Here is a 20,574-nt window from a genome sequence, read left to right as displayed (position 1 = left end):
CGCTGATCATGAGTAAAAACTAAATATCTTCTAAGTAGAGCCAACCCTGAAAGATAAACTTAGATGAATTTGATTTAATTAAATCAGCAATGATCAAAAGGACTGTAGTATGAGCCTTGAGTATAATTGTAAATTTCTCATCATATTAAAATGTGAAAATAGTTCTAATGTTATATTTTGTTTAATGTGACATATAAGAACCATTGTCATTTCAGTATGCTATACTAACTACATATCAAGCCTTTGATGGCCATGTGTGGAGAACAGCTGCCATATTGGATAACAAAGATACAGACGTAGCTTAGTTGAAGTTGAACATGATGTATTATGATTTCATTTGGCTGAGAGCTACCTGCAGCATTTGGTTTGCATCACCAGGAAGAAGGAACAGATAGGGCAGGTGATCCAGCAGTGGGGCAGTGTTAAGGAGAAAACACCAGCTTTAATGGAAGACTTATATTATCTAGAGTTTTGTGGCTTTGGGTCTTTCAGAATAAGACACCATGGATCAGTTGATTGTTCTTGATAAACAGGGTGAAGGAAGAGAAGACTTGACAGTGATAACGGTGATAGCACTGGTAATGGAGAGGGTGGTGGTACAGGGGTATTTATTTTCTGTGATTTTCTTTGAACATCAATTTTAGTGATGACGAATCGATCATGGGCTTCCGGGAAGTAATAACTGTGTGGCAGGTCAGGTTACAGGCAAGCTCTTGGGTCAGAGGTCAAGGCAATTGATGCTATTACCACAGAAGTTGGCAGTGTTTTGTAGGGAGTTCACTTTTGTAAGGTGGTCTTACTTTAGCAGAGTTGATAAGAGTTTAAAAACTGTGCATCTAGTGTGACATCTGTGTTGAGGAGTAAAAGTGTTTTAGCAAATGGGCAAATATAAAATAGCCCAATGACTGCAGAGTAAAAGTTATCTTTTTTTTTTTTTTTCGTTTTTACTAGACATCCCTTTAATGCCATCCTGGTATGGAGAGGAGAGAGGGAGGGTCTGTCTGATTATAGGGAGTTCTGACTGCTTTCTGGTACAGAGAAAGTCGGAGACAGCCTTGGGGAAATATAACAGGCCCCTCATCGACACAGTGCTTCTGCTTGCTTTCCCTGCTCCACTAGTCCAGTGCCCTCCTTCTCCTCCTCCGCTGTGTGTGAGTTAGACATTGATTTTTCCTGGCTGGTTTAGACACTGATCAGATCCCTGGTGTACTCAGTGGAATCAATAATAATGTTTAAGGAGCTAGCCTCCCTGAGATGGGGGCACAGCTTTCCTGAGCATTGTTTATCTTTGTGAATAGCTGTAGTTTTCGAGACCTGGCTTTTAAGATCAACTGCAAGAAGTACTTTTGTTTGTGTCTTTTCTCTTGCCCTCCCTTTCTCTCTCTCCCTCTCCCTCCCTCCCCTCTCTCTCTCTCTCTCTCTCTCTCTCTCTCTCTCTCTCTCTCTCTCTCTCTCACACACACACACACACACACACACTACAAATTGCACCACTGCCAAAGCTCTCTTTTGTCAAATCTCTTTAGGTACCGGAGGATTGTGTCCAACAACTGCACAGATGGGTTGAGGGAGAAGTACTCTGCTAAGACACAGTTGTGTCCTGGAAAAGCTCCTCGGGGCCTCCATGTGGTAACCACTGATGGGCGTCTGGTGGCAGAACAGGGCCATAATGCAACCTTCATCATTCTAATGGAGGAGGTAGGTGACTGCTTGGGTACCTGAAGTCTGACTCACATGCTGACAATTCTTGATCTCAGAAAAAGAGGGAAACAGAAATCTAGCATTCTCACCATCTGTCCAGCCCTCACATCAACGTCAAGAGTGAGGAAAAAAGAAAGAAGAGAAGCGAGTAATATTCTGAAATACCCTGTAATTAAAGAATCAGTTCACAATGCCTCTGGAATAAATGGCTTGCTAGCTCACTCATTCTTCCTTATGCCTTACCTCCCCCCTCCCCCGACCCCCTTCTCTCTCCTCCTCCTCCTCCTCCTCCTCCTCCTCCTTCTTCTTCTTCTTCTTCTTCTTCTTCTTCTTCTTCTTCTCTCTCTCTCTCTCTCTCTCTCTCTCTCTCTCTCTCTCTTTCTCTCTCTCTCTCCTTCCCACACTTCTTATGCTCAGCATTGAACTCAGGACCTTGGCTCTGAACTATGGCTCCAGCCTATGGGTTTTTTGATATGTCTCATCTTGTCTCTTTTGACATAGCACACACTCTATAGCTCAGGCCAGCCTTGAACTCACAGTGCAGCCTATGCTGCATCCAAATTTAGGATCCTTGTGCATCTACCTCCTGAGTATTAGAGTTATAGCTTCTACTATTATGATGTATCTGGATATATTCCTAAAGGTTTTCCTTAGTTTCTGCTTTGAAAATGTTTGTCACCATAAGTAAATAACCTGTAAACTGTGAGGGGGTTAGGGGGAAGGAAATTTAAATCATAGCTGCTGACTTACAGAGCCTCTCTCTCTTTGCTTTGTTCTAACCCGTACTCTTACTAATTAGAAAGCCCACCAGCCTTTAAAGAGTCTTGAAATTTGATTGTGAGGATGGGGAAAAATGACTGAAATTGGTTTTAAAGTTAACATACAGAACACGGACAGCACTGGTTTCTTATGCACCTGCCACCGGCTTCATTAGCTCAGTGCTTAGTGCCATTTGCAATCCAGGCAGGAAGACCTGAGTGTATGCTGCCACTGCAGCCCACATACCTGCTTCTTGCTTCCTGTGTAAGATGTTCCTTCTGACCAAACCAGGGACTTTGCTAGCACTCTTTGCTGGACTGGTAGAGCTGGGAGCCTTGCCTGATTGACAATGCCCTCTCTAAATTTATATGCAAATTGCTCTGGGCTCTTGAGATCTTGGAAAGGGAGCAAAGCAAACCAGGAGGTTTTTCTCACTAGTCTGAACACTTCAGAGCCTTTAAAGTGCAAACCACACTGTGAAGGTGCAGGCTTCTTATCCTGGCCTGGCAGACTCCTCAGTCTTCACTCACATTGATGCTTGAATTAGAGGACTTTAAGATTCCGAGGAGGTCATTATCACGTTTCCACTAGAGAGTGTTCAGGACCAGAGCTATAAAAAGTTTCTCAAATGGATGTGGAGAGCCACGATCTTATCCATTTCAATTGCCGGCAGTTCATTTCCACTTTAATTTACATTTATAAACTCAAGAGTAGTTGACATTGTATGAGGGTCAAGAGAGCACCCATCAGTTTTTCCTTCATATCTGCGTGGCCGTGGCTGGAGAGGTGTAAAGAAAAACTGTGGCCAGGGCACAGTCTCGGAGCAGAGGTTTTCTTTTGTGCATTAGTCAGATGTTTTGTTTCTAGGACAGATTTTTGGGTCACAGATTCAGAAAGTTCAGCCCATGGTCTCTGTTTGCCCTCATGTTCATAGTTGGTATGGTAGGTTCATAGGTCATGGTAGAAAAGGAAAGTGTGAAGGAGAGAGCAAGGTGGGCTGGAGATTGAGATTGATTTTGGTCCAATGTCCTCACTTTTTTCCAAAACATGGCAAGATGACACCTGTAGCTGGGGACCAGCCTCTAGCGTATAAGATTTTTCTGGGGACATTTCATGTCCAATCCATGTCAGTGAATGTTTCCAAATACAATTCGCGCTTTATTCCTCCATCCATCCAAATATATAAACATATTTTCTAACCTTCTTCATTGTAGATCTTTACTTCATGGTCTGTTTTACTGACCCTGATATTGAACCAAATACACATTTACCCAAAGTGTTGATCCAGTGTGGGGTGTATAATAAGAATGGGGTTCAACATTGCCCTTGGGAGGCTAATGGCTTGAGGTGGTGGTATACTCACTGCTAAGCCACTGGAAGTCATATCAGAGGCAATACCAGAGGTATGCTTGAACTTCCCACGGCAGAGACATCTGTGTGCTAAATCACTGAGAAGAGGCTCTGGGAGAGAGGATGGCTTACCCAGGTCTCAGGGAAGAGCAAAAAAGTAATTTTAGAGAGCATGCAGTATTCATCTCTAGAATGGAAACATGATCTACCTCCTATTGTTATTGTGAAGCTGATGTTGAATACATGTTAAGTGACTAACACGTCTCTCAAACTTAACAACAGATATCCAAAAATAAGAATAATGAAAATTATTGTGTTGTAATGAAAGGAATTGGTACTGAAAGTAGGCTGCCTAGATATGTGGTTCTTCTTGCTACCAACCATGTGGCTTTAATGTAGATATTATTCTACCTCCATGTTAAAACTGAGGACGGTAATACTTTTTATTACTAAAACATTAGTCACTTTCCTTTGGATGTTCATACATACACATGATCACACAAGGAAATGGGCACATAGCTTGAATAGAACATTTTTACAGTATAAAGTAAGAGGAGTAACTGCTTGGCTTCACCTGAAACTATGTCACAGAGCTAACCATTACTTTATCGCTGTAATTATCCTGACATAGACAACATGAACCATGTCTGTGAGGGGTCAAGGTGCTCAGTCTTTGCATTTTAGAAAGTTGGTTAGACTCCTCCTTATCACTATTGCCTGAGTCATAAAAAAAAAAACCCAGCAGACCCAAGGTTGGGCACGCTGGTCCTCACTCCTTGCCCATAGCCCTCCATGGATTTTAGCTTGCACTGGGGTTTCTAGGGTAATGTTGGTGCTCTGACAATTAGTGTTAGATATGAGTCAATCAGAATCCTGTGAAAGAGACCAGACCAATTTCTCTTCCCTTGCAGGGTGACCTCCAAAGGACAAACATCCAGCTTGACTTTGGGGATGGGGTTGCTGTGTCCTATGCCAACTTCAGCCCCATTGAGGACGGCATCAGGCACGTGTATAAGAGTGCAGGGATCTTCCAGGTGACAGCCTATGCGGAGAACAACCTTGGCTCTGACACAGCTGTCCTCTTCCTGCATGTGGTTTGTAAGTAGCAAGAACCACTCCTTCTCTCCTTTTTCCCAGTTGGCAACTCCATCTGTCCAGATTTCACTTTCTGGAGTTCATAGCTGAAGCTGGGTTCACTGTAGCTCCTAAAATCAGCCAAGTCAAAATGCTGAAAGGCACGTTCAACTATAATTTAATTTCACAATGCTGAGCTAGATTGCATTTTTAAGGTGTGGATTACACTGCTAAGGCTCTTCACTTTGTAGCTCCGTTCTGATAAGTTGGTACATGTAAATGTGCACTTGCCCACTCAAATGCAGATAAAACATCTTTTCCCTTTGTCTTAGAGATCTCTGAAAAATAAATAAAAAGGAAACCCATCGAGTTGAAGGTCATACATATGAAAATGCATACATCGTACTAAATGTTTGGCTTTGTTTGAAGAGTCCAAGGAAGATTAAAGAAGCAACCCTTTCAATTACTCCCAACATTAAATGTGCTTTAAAAATACAATCTTTGTGCATCCAAGCTTATTTCAGGTTCATTATATTGTAAATATATTTTGTGTTGTGCTATAGCAGGCTTCAGTGATACTGGCTGCTGCTATGTGAGAACAGCCACTCAGATTCTGGCTGTTTTGTTTGTGCCAGATGCTTGGTGTGTATTACTGTCCTGCGGCTTGAATCCTGTTAACTGAGACACAAATACTACTGTTTCTAGACTGTGGGCTCAGGGGATGTTGGTGTGAGATGACGCTGATTTGCGCTACCTGGTAAGGACAGTCAGCCAAAGTGCAACATTCAATCATAATAATCTAAACAATATGCAATTGAAAACTTATGATTTTTTTTGTTTACTTCTAGATTTTCCATTTAATAATTTCAGGCTATGACCGGCTATGAGTAACTGAAAATTTACCAAGTGAAAATGGATCAGCAGGGACTGCTGTGTACCCCATAATGTCTTTCTAGTAATATGTCACATAAAATGAAAATTACATGTTTTGGAAGAGTTGAGTTGAATAAGAGAAATTCCATTCATATTAATAACCCAGTGATTGTGTAAACTCTTGGATGTAAATAGCACATTCTTAAGGTGCTCCTGGAAAATAGAGAGCTATTTTGCCTAATAGTAAAGAGAACAAAGTGGTAGATAATAAAACTGTATAAGAAGAAACCTAGAGTATAGATAAATTATATCACCACCATGCCAATCTGTAATACATAACCTCTAGATTAATTCCAATTTTAAAATGACTTAAGCCTAAGCACTGCCTCCCTTACAGAGTTCTGGCACCAATAAAAATGAACTACGCAGGAAATGCCCAACCACTTACCAAGTCATTCAGGAAATATTTATCGAGTTCTTAATGCATGTAAGGGACTCCACCAGGCACTTAGAGTCACCAGTGGAAGTACAATCCTGCCCTTGTGTTATTTTTGTCCAATTGAAAAAGGAGAGCTACTTTTTAAAAAAAAAATTGAGTCATAAATAGACCGAGTGATGAAGATCCATGTGTACTCCTTGCAGTCTCTCTCTGTGTCAGCAGCACTGGATTAAGAGCCCATATGAGTGGTATGCAGCTTATTCATGGGCCCAGGTTTTGGAGTGTTTGAGCTGTGATCATAACCTCTTTGAATTTCTAATATTGTCTAGCCTCCTTGGTCCGTATAAAACTTGAATTCCTCCTCTGATCTCTTTGGTTATGAGGAAGCTTTGGGAATCAAAGTGGATGATGTATATGCTAGGGGCACCCAAGACCACTCCTCAGGTATGGTGAGTCACTCAGAGGATGCATAGATGTTAGCACGTGAGTTCATCTTTGGCTATTGCTTGTTCTAGAGAAGATATACAAAGCAAACTCAGCAAAGGAAAAGACTCGAGGGAGAGATGGGGCAGTCAGTGAACTGCTTGCCAGCCAACCATTAGGGCGAGTGTGCATTTCTGGAACCCATATAATGCCTGTGGCTGGAGTACACATCTGTAATCTTAGCACCGAGTGGTGGGGGCACATGGAGACTGGAGGATCTACGGAGCTGTTTGGCAAACCCGCCTATAAGTAACAAGTTCAGGGAGTGATTCTGTCCAAAGGGATGTGATCCTGTCTCAGTGGAAAATAAAATAATTAAAGAAGACTCCTGATATCAAAACTCCAGGTTTCATGAACATGTGTATACACGCATAACTGCATGTCACATGTATAGGCATACAAACACATGCACAAAACAAACACATAGATGAGAGAGGGGGGATAAGGAGGGAGGGAAAGAGAAGGGAAAGGTGAGGGTGAAGGAGAGGGAGAGGGAGAGGGAGAGGGAGAGGGAGAGAACCAGGAATAGATTTATACCATGGGTTATGTGCGCGAAAGAGGAAGTGTTCCTTGAAACTGTTATTGTGCTCATAATTCCATCCAAATCAATCATGGCTGCATTTACTAGACAGTTAGTACAGTGAAAACTGCTCCTGGCCTCACCTTGGGCCATTAACTAACAAAAGTAGTTGTTAGCCACCCATAATAACCAATTTCACACGGATTATTGGACTTCTATCAAAATGAGCACCATGTGATGGGAAGCTTTTCAGAGCTTGCTGTGTTCCTTCCCCATCCATTCGTCTCTCTTCTCACTGTTCTCTAATCTGTCCCCTTCTTAATGCTTGGAACTGGCTCAGGACCTTTGCACTAAATCCGCTCCAAGGTATTGTTTGTTGTAGTTAGTTTTAGCCAAGTACGATTGACCTGGTACTGGAATAAACATGACCATAGTAGCCGATTCGCACCAACTCCGCCCATTTTATATCTGTTATAACCTTAGGAAGAGGGAAGTCATTTTTGTTGCCTTGGATGTCAGAGAACCCTCCAAAGCCTACCAGTGACAGCAAGTGGGAAGGGAGTTCCAGGATGATAGTTATGTACAGTTTGGCTAAACTGTGGCATGCCTAAGATCCTCACGAGGCAGCATGGAGATGGAGTTTCATTTCATTTAGGGAATGGACCGAGGGTAGGGATGGGAGACATGGACCCAGGTACGAGACTCTGCAGTGTTGATATAGACAGTCACACTTCTCTTCGGCCTCCTGGGCCAGTCCCTGTCTAGTCTGTTCTCCCTCACTGACCATCTCTCAAATCACGGAGAGATTTTTATTACCTTAACCCTTGAGTATAAGTAAATAAAGCATTCAAGAGGTTGTCGATGTTTTCTTGTACCTTGTGCTTTTGTGGTTGACATCAGGCAGACCATGTAAAAATTATACAGATTTGCACATTTAAGATAATTAAAGTGTCAGCCAAGTGGGCATATGAAGTGCCAAGGTTGAAATTATGTGCTGGTAAAGAATCTTGAGGTGCCATATGTCTGGACTCAGGCAGAGCGCTGTAGGCAGAAAGTGTTTTCAAGCTATATATAAATGGATGATTGTAAGTTTTCTTCATTATATTTTGAACTTGCAGAAATCATATGTTAATCATGTGCAGAATGACATTTTAAAACACATGCATAAATTCTGTGATTGCTCCATCAGGCTGTTTATCATAAATATTACATCCCAAATGTATTTTTTAAATGGTGAGAATGCTTACAATTTGTTTTAAACTGTTTACAAATGTAACATATGTAATTAACTATGATTTACATCATAATACATTAGGCCTCTTGAATGTATTCTTGTTATCTTACTGAAATTCAATACTCTTTGACCTACATGCACCCCACCTGCCTCTGCCATCCCCTGGCAGCTAATATTCTATTGCTTGTTTTTGTGAGCTCAAGATTTTAGGTTCCGCACGTGTGAGATCCCATGATATCCATCACTCTGGGATTAGTTTAACTCCCCTAAAATAGGGCCATCTGGGTATATACAGGAAGAGAATATCAGGCAAGTCTTAAAGAACTAACAGAATCTCCCAGATGTAAAATTAATGCACAAATGATTCTCCGCCAGCATTTCCCTTTCTTCTTTTTATTTTGGATGACGCGAACAGTCTCACGTCCACCTCGGCTGTGCTCACAGTTGTTCCTTTACTGGACGGTGTAGTGTAGAGTGCAATGCAGTTTACATATTTTCCGAGAAAAGGGGAGAAGCGTCATTATTATCATTTGGGAACCTGATGGATGCTGTTCCTCCAGCTTAGGCAGCTGCGTTCTTTCCTGTTTGTGAAGTGGCCTTGCGAGCCTCTGAGCAGCACTCACTACATCCTCCAGATCCGAGCAGGCACAATGGCCAATTGTTAAAGCGGATGGAAACCAATTAGCAACTGAGGGTAATGGACGAGCCTTCCATATAATTCACTGACCTCAAGTCGCAGAACGGGCTAATTTTCAGAAATAAAACACTGCTGTTTATCATCCCATTTAATGGCTAAGTGTCTAGTAAGCTAGCTTTGTCCTTGGACGGGAAGTCCATAAATATTCATGGTAGGTGGGCTACCAGATGAAAATTCAGTTCACCTGTCACTTGAAAAGTCAGAATTTGATTTGAATTTCCTGCTACACCTTCTGCTACAATTAAAGAACACACACACACACCACACACACACACAGACACACACACACACAGACATGTACACACAGAGACACACACTCACACACGCGCACACACACGCACACAATCACGTGTGCACACTTGCTTCCCTGCATTTTAGGATTTATGATTATTCCTTTTTCTTTTTTTACAGGCATGGTAATAAAGATAGAGATTAAAATCCAAGACTGTGGAAAAGGTGATGGTTTGTTCTAGTAACATAATCACTGTGTCCCCCTCCTGTTCCTTTAGGTCCAGTGGAGCACGTTCACCTTCGAGTACCTTTTGTCGCCATAAGAAACAAGGATGTCAACATCAGCGCTGTTGTGTGGCCCAGTCAGCTGGGGACCCTTACCTACTTCTGGTGGTTCGGCAACAGCACAAAGGTTTGGCCCTTTCTCCTCAGTATCAAACGTGATATAGATTCCTGGCCTCCAGCTTCTAAGTTATTGCGCAGAAGCTGGAGGGGCAGCAATGACCAGCATACAAGGAAGCTAAGAACACACATAACTGAACAAAACCTGCTCCCCAAAGTCAGTTCTTTACCTTAGTAGAGAAACGTTAGGTAACTGTTAGAAAGAAAGAGCACTTTGGGAAACAGGACAAATTTGCAGACTCTTCTATAAAAATCTCTATAGCGTCAATGACTACGTTTTGCTTTGATTCATGGCCTTTTAAACGATGCGCTCTATAATAGGAAACCCATTCCTTGTCATCTTCGAGATCGTGAGTTCACACGTGTGACACATGAGCTGGTGCCTAGTTTTAAGGGCGGGAAATAAGTTGGATGGCTTGTAAAGAATCCTCACCAACACCTGACAGGTGTTCTGCAAACACAGGTCCTCTTAGGGAAGGTTGCTGTGCCATACAGTAAGAAACCACTAATAGGCCCTACTCCCAGAACCTAATGATGTTGCCTGTGTCAAGAGTTGAGAATCTGAAAATTTAGGCCAAAGGCTTATCAACTGCATTAATGTTCTCCTTTATTGCTTCTTAAAAATCAACATTATAATAAATAAATGCTACATTTACTTGGGTGCATGCCACAGTGTGTTTGTAGAGGTCAGAAGACAACCTGTAGGAGTGGATTCCCTCTTCCTACCTACCCTGTGGATTGTAGCCATTGAACTTAGTTGTCGGGCAGTAAATGCCTCCTCCTGCTGAGCCATCATATAGGCCCTAAACTCAACTTTTAAAGCATTTCAGGCTCACAGAGAAATACAGAGGGATGTGCAGAGGTTTCTCATATGTTCCCTCCTCCCACCAGTGTGCAACGTCCTCCTTATAGACATGATGCATTTGCTATAGTTGCTGAACTTTATAGGCAGGTCATTATCACCCAGATTATAGTGTTTATATTAGGGGTCCTTTTGGGTTTAAACAACCAATGTATGAAACAAAAAAGTTGCATTTATCCAAAACCATCTGTGACTTATTTTATTCATCTCTCCCTCCTCCTGAATGCCTATCATTAGTATCTCTAGTTTTTCATTTGATAATATCATATAGTTAGACTCATTAGTATGTTTTGTTTACAGATTGGATTGTTTTTCAGTTAGTAACATGTATTTAAATGTTCTCTGTGTTGTTTCATGTCTTGATAGCTCATTTCTTTAAAAAAAATTATCATCAAGCGGTGGTAGATTGTTGTCAAAGTCTTTTTCCTCATCTAATGATATATTCATGGGATTTTTTTTCAGTTTGTTTATATGGTAGATTATATTGATGGATTTTCATGTGTTGAACCATCCCTGTATCCCTGGGATGAAGTCTGCTTGATCGTGGCGGATGACATAGTTGATGTATTCTTGGATTCAGTTTGCAGGAATTTTGTTGAGTACTTTTGCATCAATGCCCATCAGTGAAATTAGTCTGAAATTCCCTTTCTTAGTTGAAATTGGTCTGAAATTCTCTTTCTTAGTTGAGTTCTGTGCTTTTAGGTATTAGGATGACTGTGGTCTCATAGAATGAGTTTGGCAATGTTCCTTCTGTTTCTACTTTGTGGAATACATTGATAATTTGAGGAGTATTGGTATTTGCTCTTCTTTGAAGGTCTGGTAGAATTCTATGTTGACACCATCTGTCCCTGGGCTTTTTTGGGGGGTGTGGATTGGGAGACTTTTGATGACTGCTTCTATTTCCTTAGTGGATATAAGACTATTTAATTTTGTTTGCCTAATTTAATTGTTTGCCTAATCTTGATTAAACTTCGGTAAGTAGAACCTATCAAGAAAATCATCCACTTCCTTTACATTTTCCAATTTTGTGGAATACTAGCTTTTGAAGTTAAACACCTAATGATTCTTTGGTGTCTCTTGTTATGTTCCATTTTTCATTTCTGATTTTGTTGATTGGGTACTGTCTCTCTGCAGTTTAGTTAGTTTGGCTAGGGGTTTGTCAATCTTGTTCATTTCCTCAAAGAACCACTTCTTGGTTCTGTTGATTCTTTGTATTTTTCTCTTTGTTTCTAATTTATTGATTTCAGCTCTGACTTTTACTTCTTGCCATCTACTGCTCTTAGATGTGTTTGATTCTTTTTTTCCTGTAGTTTTCAGGTGAGCTGTTAGGTTACTAGCACAGGATTTCTCCAATTTCTTTATGAAGGCACTTAGTACTATGACCTTTTCCCTTAGCGCTGCTGTCACGGTATCCCATACATTTGGATCGGTTGTGCCTTCATTTTCATTGAATTTTAGGAAGTCTTCCTTTATTTCTTCCCTGACTCAGTGGTCATTGAGCAGGGAGTTCTTCAGTTTCCATATGTGTATAAACTTTTTGTTATTTCTGTTGTTGTTGAGTTCTAGTTTTAGTAGCCGGGGCCAGAGACTGCGGAGGATTCTCTCTAACTAGGTAAGACTCATAGTAAAGGGAGTGGAACACCAACCCTCCCACAGGAACTTTGACCCAGAGTTTACCCTGCATACAAAATGTGCAGGGAGAAAGATAGATCAGAGATTGAGGGAATGTCCAAACAATACCTGGCCCAACTGAAGGCCCAACCAAAGACCCGCCCCATGGGAGAGATTCAACGCCTACAGTATTAACAATACTTTGCATGGACTGGTCTAGGCCACCTACACAGATGTAGACTATAGGTAGCTCAGACTTTATGAGGGCTCTCTAGTAATGGGCGTGGGGGGCTGTCTCTGACATGGACTTTGATCCCAGTTTTTTTGCTTTTTAAAAATCACTTTCCCCCGTTGGGACTGCCTTACTAGGCCACAGTGGAATAGGACATGCTCAGTCCCGATGTGACTTGATAAGCTGGGGTGGATTGGAAGAAGATTTCTCCTTTTCTTAAGAATAGGGGAGGGGTGAGGGATGGGGCTTGAAAGAGAGGAGGGATGAGGCTATGTCAAGGATGTAAAGTGAATGTACAAATAAGGGAAAACATATTTTTAAAAAATTTATGTGTAAAAGTGAATGCCTGGATATGTCTACGTGTACTATCTGAGTGCCTAGCAAGCATGGAAATCAGAAAAGGGCATCAAATTTCCCTGGAAGTGGAGTTACAGATGGATATGAGTTGATATGTAAGTTCTGGGAATTGAAACTGGGTCCTCTGGAAGGTCAGGAAGTGCCCTTAATCACTAAGGCGTCTAGCTACTCCATCTTTGCATTCCCACCAGCAATGAGGAACAGCTTCACTTCGTATCCTCCCCAGCATTTGATAGTGGTATGTTCTGGACTTTGCTCATTCTACCAGGAAACCGGTGGCATGTCATTTGAATGTGCATTTCCTAGATGACATATTATGTGGAAAATACACTATATGCTTACTGGCCACTTTTGTATTGTGTTTGATGAGTTGCTTATTAAGATATTTTGCCCTGTTCTAAAATCCAAATGCCTACTTTTCACTGTTTATTTTTCCTATGCCTACTTTTCACTGTTTATTTTTCCTAAGAGTCATTTATATATTTTAAATAACAATTGTGACACTGTTTGCAGATGTTTCCTCCAGTCTATCTCTCTCTTCCTTGTCTTGACAATGTCTCGTTCAAAGCACAGACACTGGAATTTAACAAAGTCCATCTTATCAATTATTAGACAATTTGTGACTTTGATATTTATCTGCAGTGCCACTGCCATACACAAGGCCGTCTGAATTTTATCTACATGACTTCTAGAGGTTTTTAAGTTTTGTGTTTTGCATGTAGGCTTACAATCCGTTTTGGTTCATTTGGAAAGGAGTAAGGCCTGTGTCTGGGTTCCTTTTCTTGAGCACACGGCTCTCTTAACGCCCCAATTTGACCTCTTGACAGCTCTTTCTTTGCTTGTTTTCCTTGTTTTTTTGGCAAAGACCATGTCTAAATCTGACTATTACTTCTCAGTGATCTTTTGTCCTTCTTCTCTCTCAACAGCTTGTTGTAAGGCTGCAGCTGAGTATAGTTTCATTTGCATTAATAGTATATTATCTTGCATGTGTATTTTGCTTCTCTATATAAACTTGAATGAGTTTGTTAAGATCTAAAAAGTAACTTGTCAGAATATGTTATTAGTCATGTAATGCCTGAATATGTCAACTTGGTAAGATCCAAATGTTTGACAGTCTTGAGTCTTCCTGTCCATGGACATAGAATATCCCTCTGTTCATTTACCTAGCCTTTGATGTCTTTGGCAGAAACTCATAGTCACATAAATGTTTTATCATATTCATAGCTAAGTCTGATATTTTACTTTCTGTATTTCTGAGGCAAATGGCATTGTTTTAAGTTAAGATTTAACCTCTGCATTACTGGTATCTAATAGGGTGACTAACTTATGTATATTTACTCTGAAATATATCACTCTGGCTGTAGTGAACTAAGAAATTTCAAAGTTTTTAAAAAAATTTTATTTTATTAATTTATCCATATTACATCTTAATGGTTATCCCCTCCCTTGTATCCTCCCATTCCTCCCTCCCTCCCATTTTCCCCTCACTTCCCTCCCCCATGACTGTGACTGAGGGGGACTTCCTCCCCCTGTCTATATATTTTCTTTTTTATTTAGAAAAATCTGGGTTTTTAAATTTATTGTTCTCTTACACAATACATTCCACCACAGTTTCCTCTCCTTCCACTCTTCCATGTTATACACACACACACACACACACACACACACACACACACACACACATACACACACACTTCCTCCAGATCCACTTCTACTCTGTTTTCCTTTAGAAAAGAGAAGGTCTCCCAGGGATGTAAACCAAACAGTAAAACCTTCAGGACTTTGTGTTTTCTGTTTTCCAAGGCTTTCAGTGCTTCAGTTTCTTTAAAGGTACAGGACTATTCGGATTTTAAGTATCTGCTTGTGTTGTCCTTCAAATATGGTTGCCTTTCCTTGTCAAGTTTGCAGAGATACAAAATGTTTTTTGGGGTCAGTTTATTGTTCTTTTGCTACTCCTAACATCTGTAGTGGTTTCTTCTTACTCATCTGGAACATCTGGAATTTGAGGATGCTTTCTGATTTTCTTAACCTGGTTTTCTCTAAGAGCCTGCTTTCAATTTCATTGATTTTTCCTTACTGACTCCCTGCTTTCTGTTCCTTTGCTTCTTTTCTGATCATCTTATTTCTTTTCTCTGGCTACACTGGCTTCAAATTATTCTTACCTCTGTCATTTCCCGAGAGAGAAGAGTAGACAGCTGGTTTTAGGGCTTCCTTTGTGGTCTGCACATTCATTGCCATGAGAGTTCTCCCAGGCACTGCTTTGCGTGAACCCTACACATTGTGGTAGGTCATGGTTTCATTTTTGTTGTTGTTGTTGTTTAATTTAGAGCTAGTTGTTTTCAGATTTCTCTTTGTCTGCCATTGCTTTCAGAAGTATATTGCTTGATGCCCGGTGTTTTAGTTATCTTTATGTTATTAATTTATAACTTGATTATATCATGGCCTAAGAGGAGGGTGACATGATATCCAGTCATTCCAGTTTAAGTTTGTCTTATGGTCCAGAATATTCCTTTTTCCCATTTATACATTTATTTAGTCACTTTACAGCCTAATCCCAGTCCCTCCTTCCTATCTTCTCACTCCCACCTTCATGTCCCCCTCCCTTGCCCTCCCCTCCCTCTATTTAAGGGACTGGAGAGATGGCTCAGAGGTTAAGAGCACTAGCTTTTCCTCCAAAGGTCCTAAGATCAATTCCCAATAACCACACAGTGGCTCACAACCATCTATAATATGATCTCTCAGAATAGCTGTTTCCTTGGCAAATATTCTATGTGGGATTGAACATAACAGATATTCTTCTGTAATTTGGTAATCTATATATACAATAATATACAGGTGATTGGGTTCTTGAGTTCAACCACGCCTTTGTTGATTTTCCCTCTTTTCTAGCATATCACATGTTCTTTGTGAGGGCTTTATATAGTGGTATCATTAGCATTAGAATATGTATTGACAGCTATCCCAAGACCATTTGAAATAACACTGTGCAGTTCCATGAGTCACGTGACTACTTAATTAATAATAATAATAATAATAATAATAATAATAATAATAATAATGCAATCATAATTCCTCTCACCCACCTCTCTTATCACCATCATCATTCGTGGAATCTAAGTACATGTGTTCAAATGCATTGCTATTGTTGTTATTTTGAAGACACCATTCATAGTTATGTTTGATAATTAAAAAGAAAAACAAAATATCTTTGTTTTTGTGAATGGTTTGTCTGTTTTTCAGAGTCTAAATAACGTCGTTTTCCATCTTTTGAAATAACTCATAGCAATTCATGCAGAGTTCATTTACTGATGCAAAGGTCCCTTGACTTGGATTTGAGAAAAATTCTCTTTCTCCTTCCCTTCTATAGAATAGTTATCCAGGGTACAAAGTTAGAAGTACAAACTTTTCTCTCAGGAATGTTTGATAAATTTTTTTCTAAATATATTAACTATATCACAATATCTTTTTTTTAAATGCCTGAATAGAATTTTTATATGTTTTGGCTTTATTTCTTACCATTTTTATTGTTTATATCAGGTGTATTTTTCTTTGTATTTTTCTCCTTTGTATCTGTCTTCTTTTAAGATTTGAAATATTTCTTTGATTTCTTTAATGTGAGACTTACATGCCTGAGCGCAGTGTCTTTACCGTTTATTCTATTTAGAGTCTACTGACCTTTGAATAATTGTAGTTTTCCTGATGATGATTTGGTGAGATTTTCACCGTTTATTTCTTCCTAGAATTCCTCCTAAGCTTTACTCTTTCCTTTTCTGGTATCATCTCTCTCGTGCTCTCTCTCTCTCTCTCTCTCTCTCTCTCTCTCTCTCTCTCTCACACACACACACACACACACACACACACACACACACACACACACTCACGACTATATTGAATATATTACCTTTTGTAATTGAGCCACATTCTTGACTTTGTTTTGTATTATTTTGTTTTCTCTTTTTCTTTCCTACTCCTTGCACTCTTTACCTTTCATCTTGGACATTTCAGTTGGCTTGGTCTCCATTTTAGATATTCTTTCCTCACGGGTGCCCTCTTACTATTAAGTCTACCAAAAGGCAGCTTTGACTTGCATTGTGCTGTCATTAGCATTAGTTTATTTCCTAACAGTTCAGTCTTCGCATTCGTATTGCACTTCTGTGTCGGCAGATATTTTGTTGTACTTGGAGGTGAGGTCCTGTGTAAGAATCACTGTGTGTAGTATGATTGTGCTGATGTGTAGGAGGAGAGTTACCCTGTCTTCATCCCTCATTATTTCGGGGCTCCTACAATCATTTACTGTGTACTTCCCAGGTGTTTCACAGGACACACACACACACACACACACACACACACACACACACACACACACACACCACGCACATGGTGACTAGGTTGGGTTGGCATTGAGATCATATCTCTTTTTCCTATGACTGTTAGATTAAGTGAGAAGCTTGCAAGTTAGGATCTGATTTAATAGTTTCTTCCAGGAAAAGAAAAGCCACAGCGCACAGATGTGCTTAGGAATGATCCCTTAGCCCCTCTCACTGAAAGAAGCACAAAGACACATTTCTCCAGTATTTATGGGAGAACCTGGTCAGCTCCTAGCTGTAAAATTTACAAAGCCATGAAGGCCCCTGTGACTCACTGGTTTCCTCCCTGAGGTTTTAACTCTCTTGCTTTTGTTTTCCTTGAAAATCCATTATGCTGTTAGTGTGGCTTATCTTGGCAAAAGCATTAATTTAAAAATCATATGAAAATTTGCAAGAGCTGATACCAAGAGAGGGAATATAAATAACTCTTCAGCTATAAGTTAGGAATAAGGGTGTGGCGTCTACCTCTACCCTCACTCCTGAACAGTAAGGCAGGGAGGGGCCGCACTCCTGATCTTGTCTAGGATGACAGCATGGTGCACTGGAGGGTACATGCACATGGGCTTTAGAATCATGAGTTAGGTTGCTAGAATGGTTGTGTCTTAGATAATCTTGAATATTTGAGCTTGGTCATGTTATTTTCCTAAGATGTTATTCATTCTTTCTCATCTTGCCTATTATATAAAGTGAGATAATGCATATTTATTTATTTATTTATTTATAATTTTATTTCATTAGATAATGCATATTTAAATATAACCAACTAATATGGTAATCAACTGTAGCATTGTAGTACACCATTGAAATTGTTCTATTGGATGAGTTGGCGAAAGACAGAAAATGATTCATGGATTCAAAGGACCTTCAGTTTGTATTGTTTCTGTCTAGTGGCTTTAATTTAACTTTTTAGTATAGGTGATTAGTGTGTTTATATTTCTGCATTTTTTTAAACTAGGGTAACTGATAGTTAGGTCTGATTTTGGTACAGTGGAAAAGTTGCTTACAGCATACAACCAGAATCCCAGTTTGAAACACTTGATTAGTTACAGGAACAGACCTCAGCATCAGGACCACTAAATCAATGCAGCACATGTCATCACTGAGCACAAGAATGATCAGTGGGGCGGGGGGCGGGGGATTAAAGCAGATGCTGAGACTCACAACCAAACTTTCAGGTGAAGCTCAGTGAACCTTATGGAAGAGTTGGGGGTTAAAAGGATCTGGAGGGGACAGAGCCCCACAAGGAGACCAATGAAACCAACAAATCTAGGTGGGGAAAGGAGAGGGTTCTACAGAGGCTGATGCGCCAACCAAGGACCGTGCATGGTGAGGACCTAGAACTTCTGCTCAGATGTAGTCGATAGGCAGCACAGTCTTCTTGTGGATCTCATAATACGGGGAGTAGGGGCTACTTCTGACATGGACTCTGATGCCTAATCATTGATCACTTCCCCTTGGCAGGGCAACCTTGCCAGACCACAGAGGAAGAGGATGCTGGCAGTCCAGATGAGACTTGATAGGCTGGGGTCAGATGACAGGGGAGGAGGGCTCCCCCTTTCTGAGGACTTGGGAGGGTAACCAGGAGGCAACAAGGGAAGGGGTTACCATCTGGATGTAAAGTAAACAAATAAATAATTTTTAAAAAGAAGTAAAAAAAAATGGACCACACCTCACAAAGTGGACATTATTAATAAATACTAATATGATATATTTATTTAAAAAAGAATGCTGTGTCCTGGGAATGCTTAGCCCCTTAGTGTCATTTGTCTTTTAAAAAAATGACATGAAGGCAAAAAAGAGGGATGAGAAAATCATTGGGGGAAGAGTTTATTTTTCCCCCGAGAATGTGAAAGTTTGGCTTCCATTTAGGGAATTATTTTCTGTTAATGTACATTTGCTTTATCATCTTTACTGAGAAGCCACTGTGTGTAATGAGGCCAATTCTTGGATGGGTCTCAACATAGAGATTTTCTTGGCAGCCAACAGCAAACTAAAGATGCAAATGCAATATGTCTTTCCAGTGACTTTTTTCTTCTGAGTGCTGATTCTGAAATATGAAGTACCTAATAATGGCCTATATGTATTTGATTTAAAGTAAGAAATGAATGGAAAAGGAGATTGAAGATTCTAGTTTTTTATTTCCCTGATAATTATATGTTAGGTTGAATTATTGAGTCTTTGTCTGAAGCCAGGAAACTAATATTTAACAGTGAACATCTTGGAGTTATGCAGTGAAATCTCTCACACATGTAGATGTTATGAAATATTATGGAAGTTTTAAGTGCACATTGACAATTTAGCTTTAGTTTTTTAGCTGATTACTAGAAGTATTTCTTTGGTTAAGAAATTCCCATCATGATCGCCAATGGGGTCAGCATTTGGGAACATCAGCCACTGCTATACATGGGTGACATTTCCATCAGGGATAAAGTCTGACATGGTTCTACAGGTCAGAGAACAGTCTACAAGTCAGTGATTTCCTGCATCTGAAAGAGACACATTTTCCATGCCTTTTGTTATCACCATGCTAGAAAGACACTAATGAGGAAAGGGGACCACAGGATACCATAGTTTACCAAATGGTCACCACATTTGGCTGACAAAGGAAGGAGTATCTTTGGGTGTGTTGGTGACTGTGATCACCTTCAGAGCTGTTTGGTTCACTTTGCTTGGCAAACTCCTTATTTTAAAAAATGAACTAATTCTAATTTTAATTATTTATCCCTGGTGTTTGCCTTATTTTCTCAATTCATTATTTTGTTTACTTGTCAGAACAGCTTATTTTTACCGAAATCTTATTTTACAGGGAACACCTAGGCTGGTAAACTTGGAAGGTAGTGTGTGTGTGTGTGTGTGTGTGTGTGTGTGTGTGTGTGTGTGTGTGTACTACGTGAAGTAGAAATGTTGTCTCAGGTGGCTGAATTACATGAAAATATTGACACAAATGCACTCACTCTCCACCTCTATGGCCAGTCCTTATCTGAATGCCGTTAATAATCAGGGGTAAAAGGTACTTGCAACATTATCCCTGCCATTAAAGAAATTCTGTTTCATTTGAAAAGGCAAGATGAACACACATAGAGTAATTGGTGTGGAAATATGATGTAAAGATAAGTAGAAAATAGTATCATACCTGAAACCCAGCTGTTGGCTTACAAACCTACCACCTATCAACAGGGGGCATGAAATTTTATCGGGCCCTCCGTATGTCTTTTTTTTTTCCATTTTTTTATTATTAATTTATTCTTGTTACATCTCAATGGTTATCCCGTCCCTTGTATCCTCCCATTCTTCCCTCCCTCCCATTTTCCCCTTATTCCCCTCCGTATGTCTTTTTAAGAAGCAATGTTTTCTAATAGATGTGAAGAATACAAAGCAGGGT

General features: G+C 40.1%; 1 protein-coding gene across 1 annotated transcript in view; it reads left to right on the top strand.

Moving 5' to 3' along the window:
• Positions 1-20,574, top strand: part of SORCS3 (sortilin related VPS10 domain containing receptor 3) — a 613,431-nt gene that overhangs the window by 573,597 nt on the left and 19,260 nt on the right. Inside the window, exons 18-20 of the mRNA XM_084772036.1 lie at positions 1,527-1,698; positions 4,722-4,908; positions 9,640-9,773. Coding sequence (XP_084628162.1) covers positions 1,527-1,698; positions 4,722-4,908; positions 9,640-9,773 — 493 coding nt within the window. The remainder of the gene's footprint in view (positions 1-1,526; positions 1,699-4,721; positions 4,909-9,639; positions 9,774-20,574) is intronic.

The sequence above is a fragment of the Acomys minous genome, assembly GCF_964271855.1.
Source record: "Acomys minous genome assembly, chromosome: 2".
In the NCBI taxonomy this organism is placed as follows: Eukaryota; Metazoa; Chordata; class Mammalia; order Rodentia; family Muridae; genus Acomys; species Acomys minous.
Note: the sequence above shows the minus strand (reverse complement) of the source record. Positions and strands in the feature narration are given on the sequence as shown.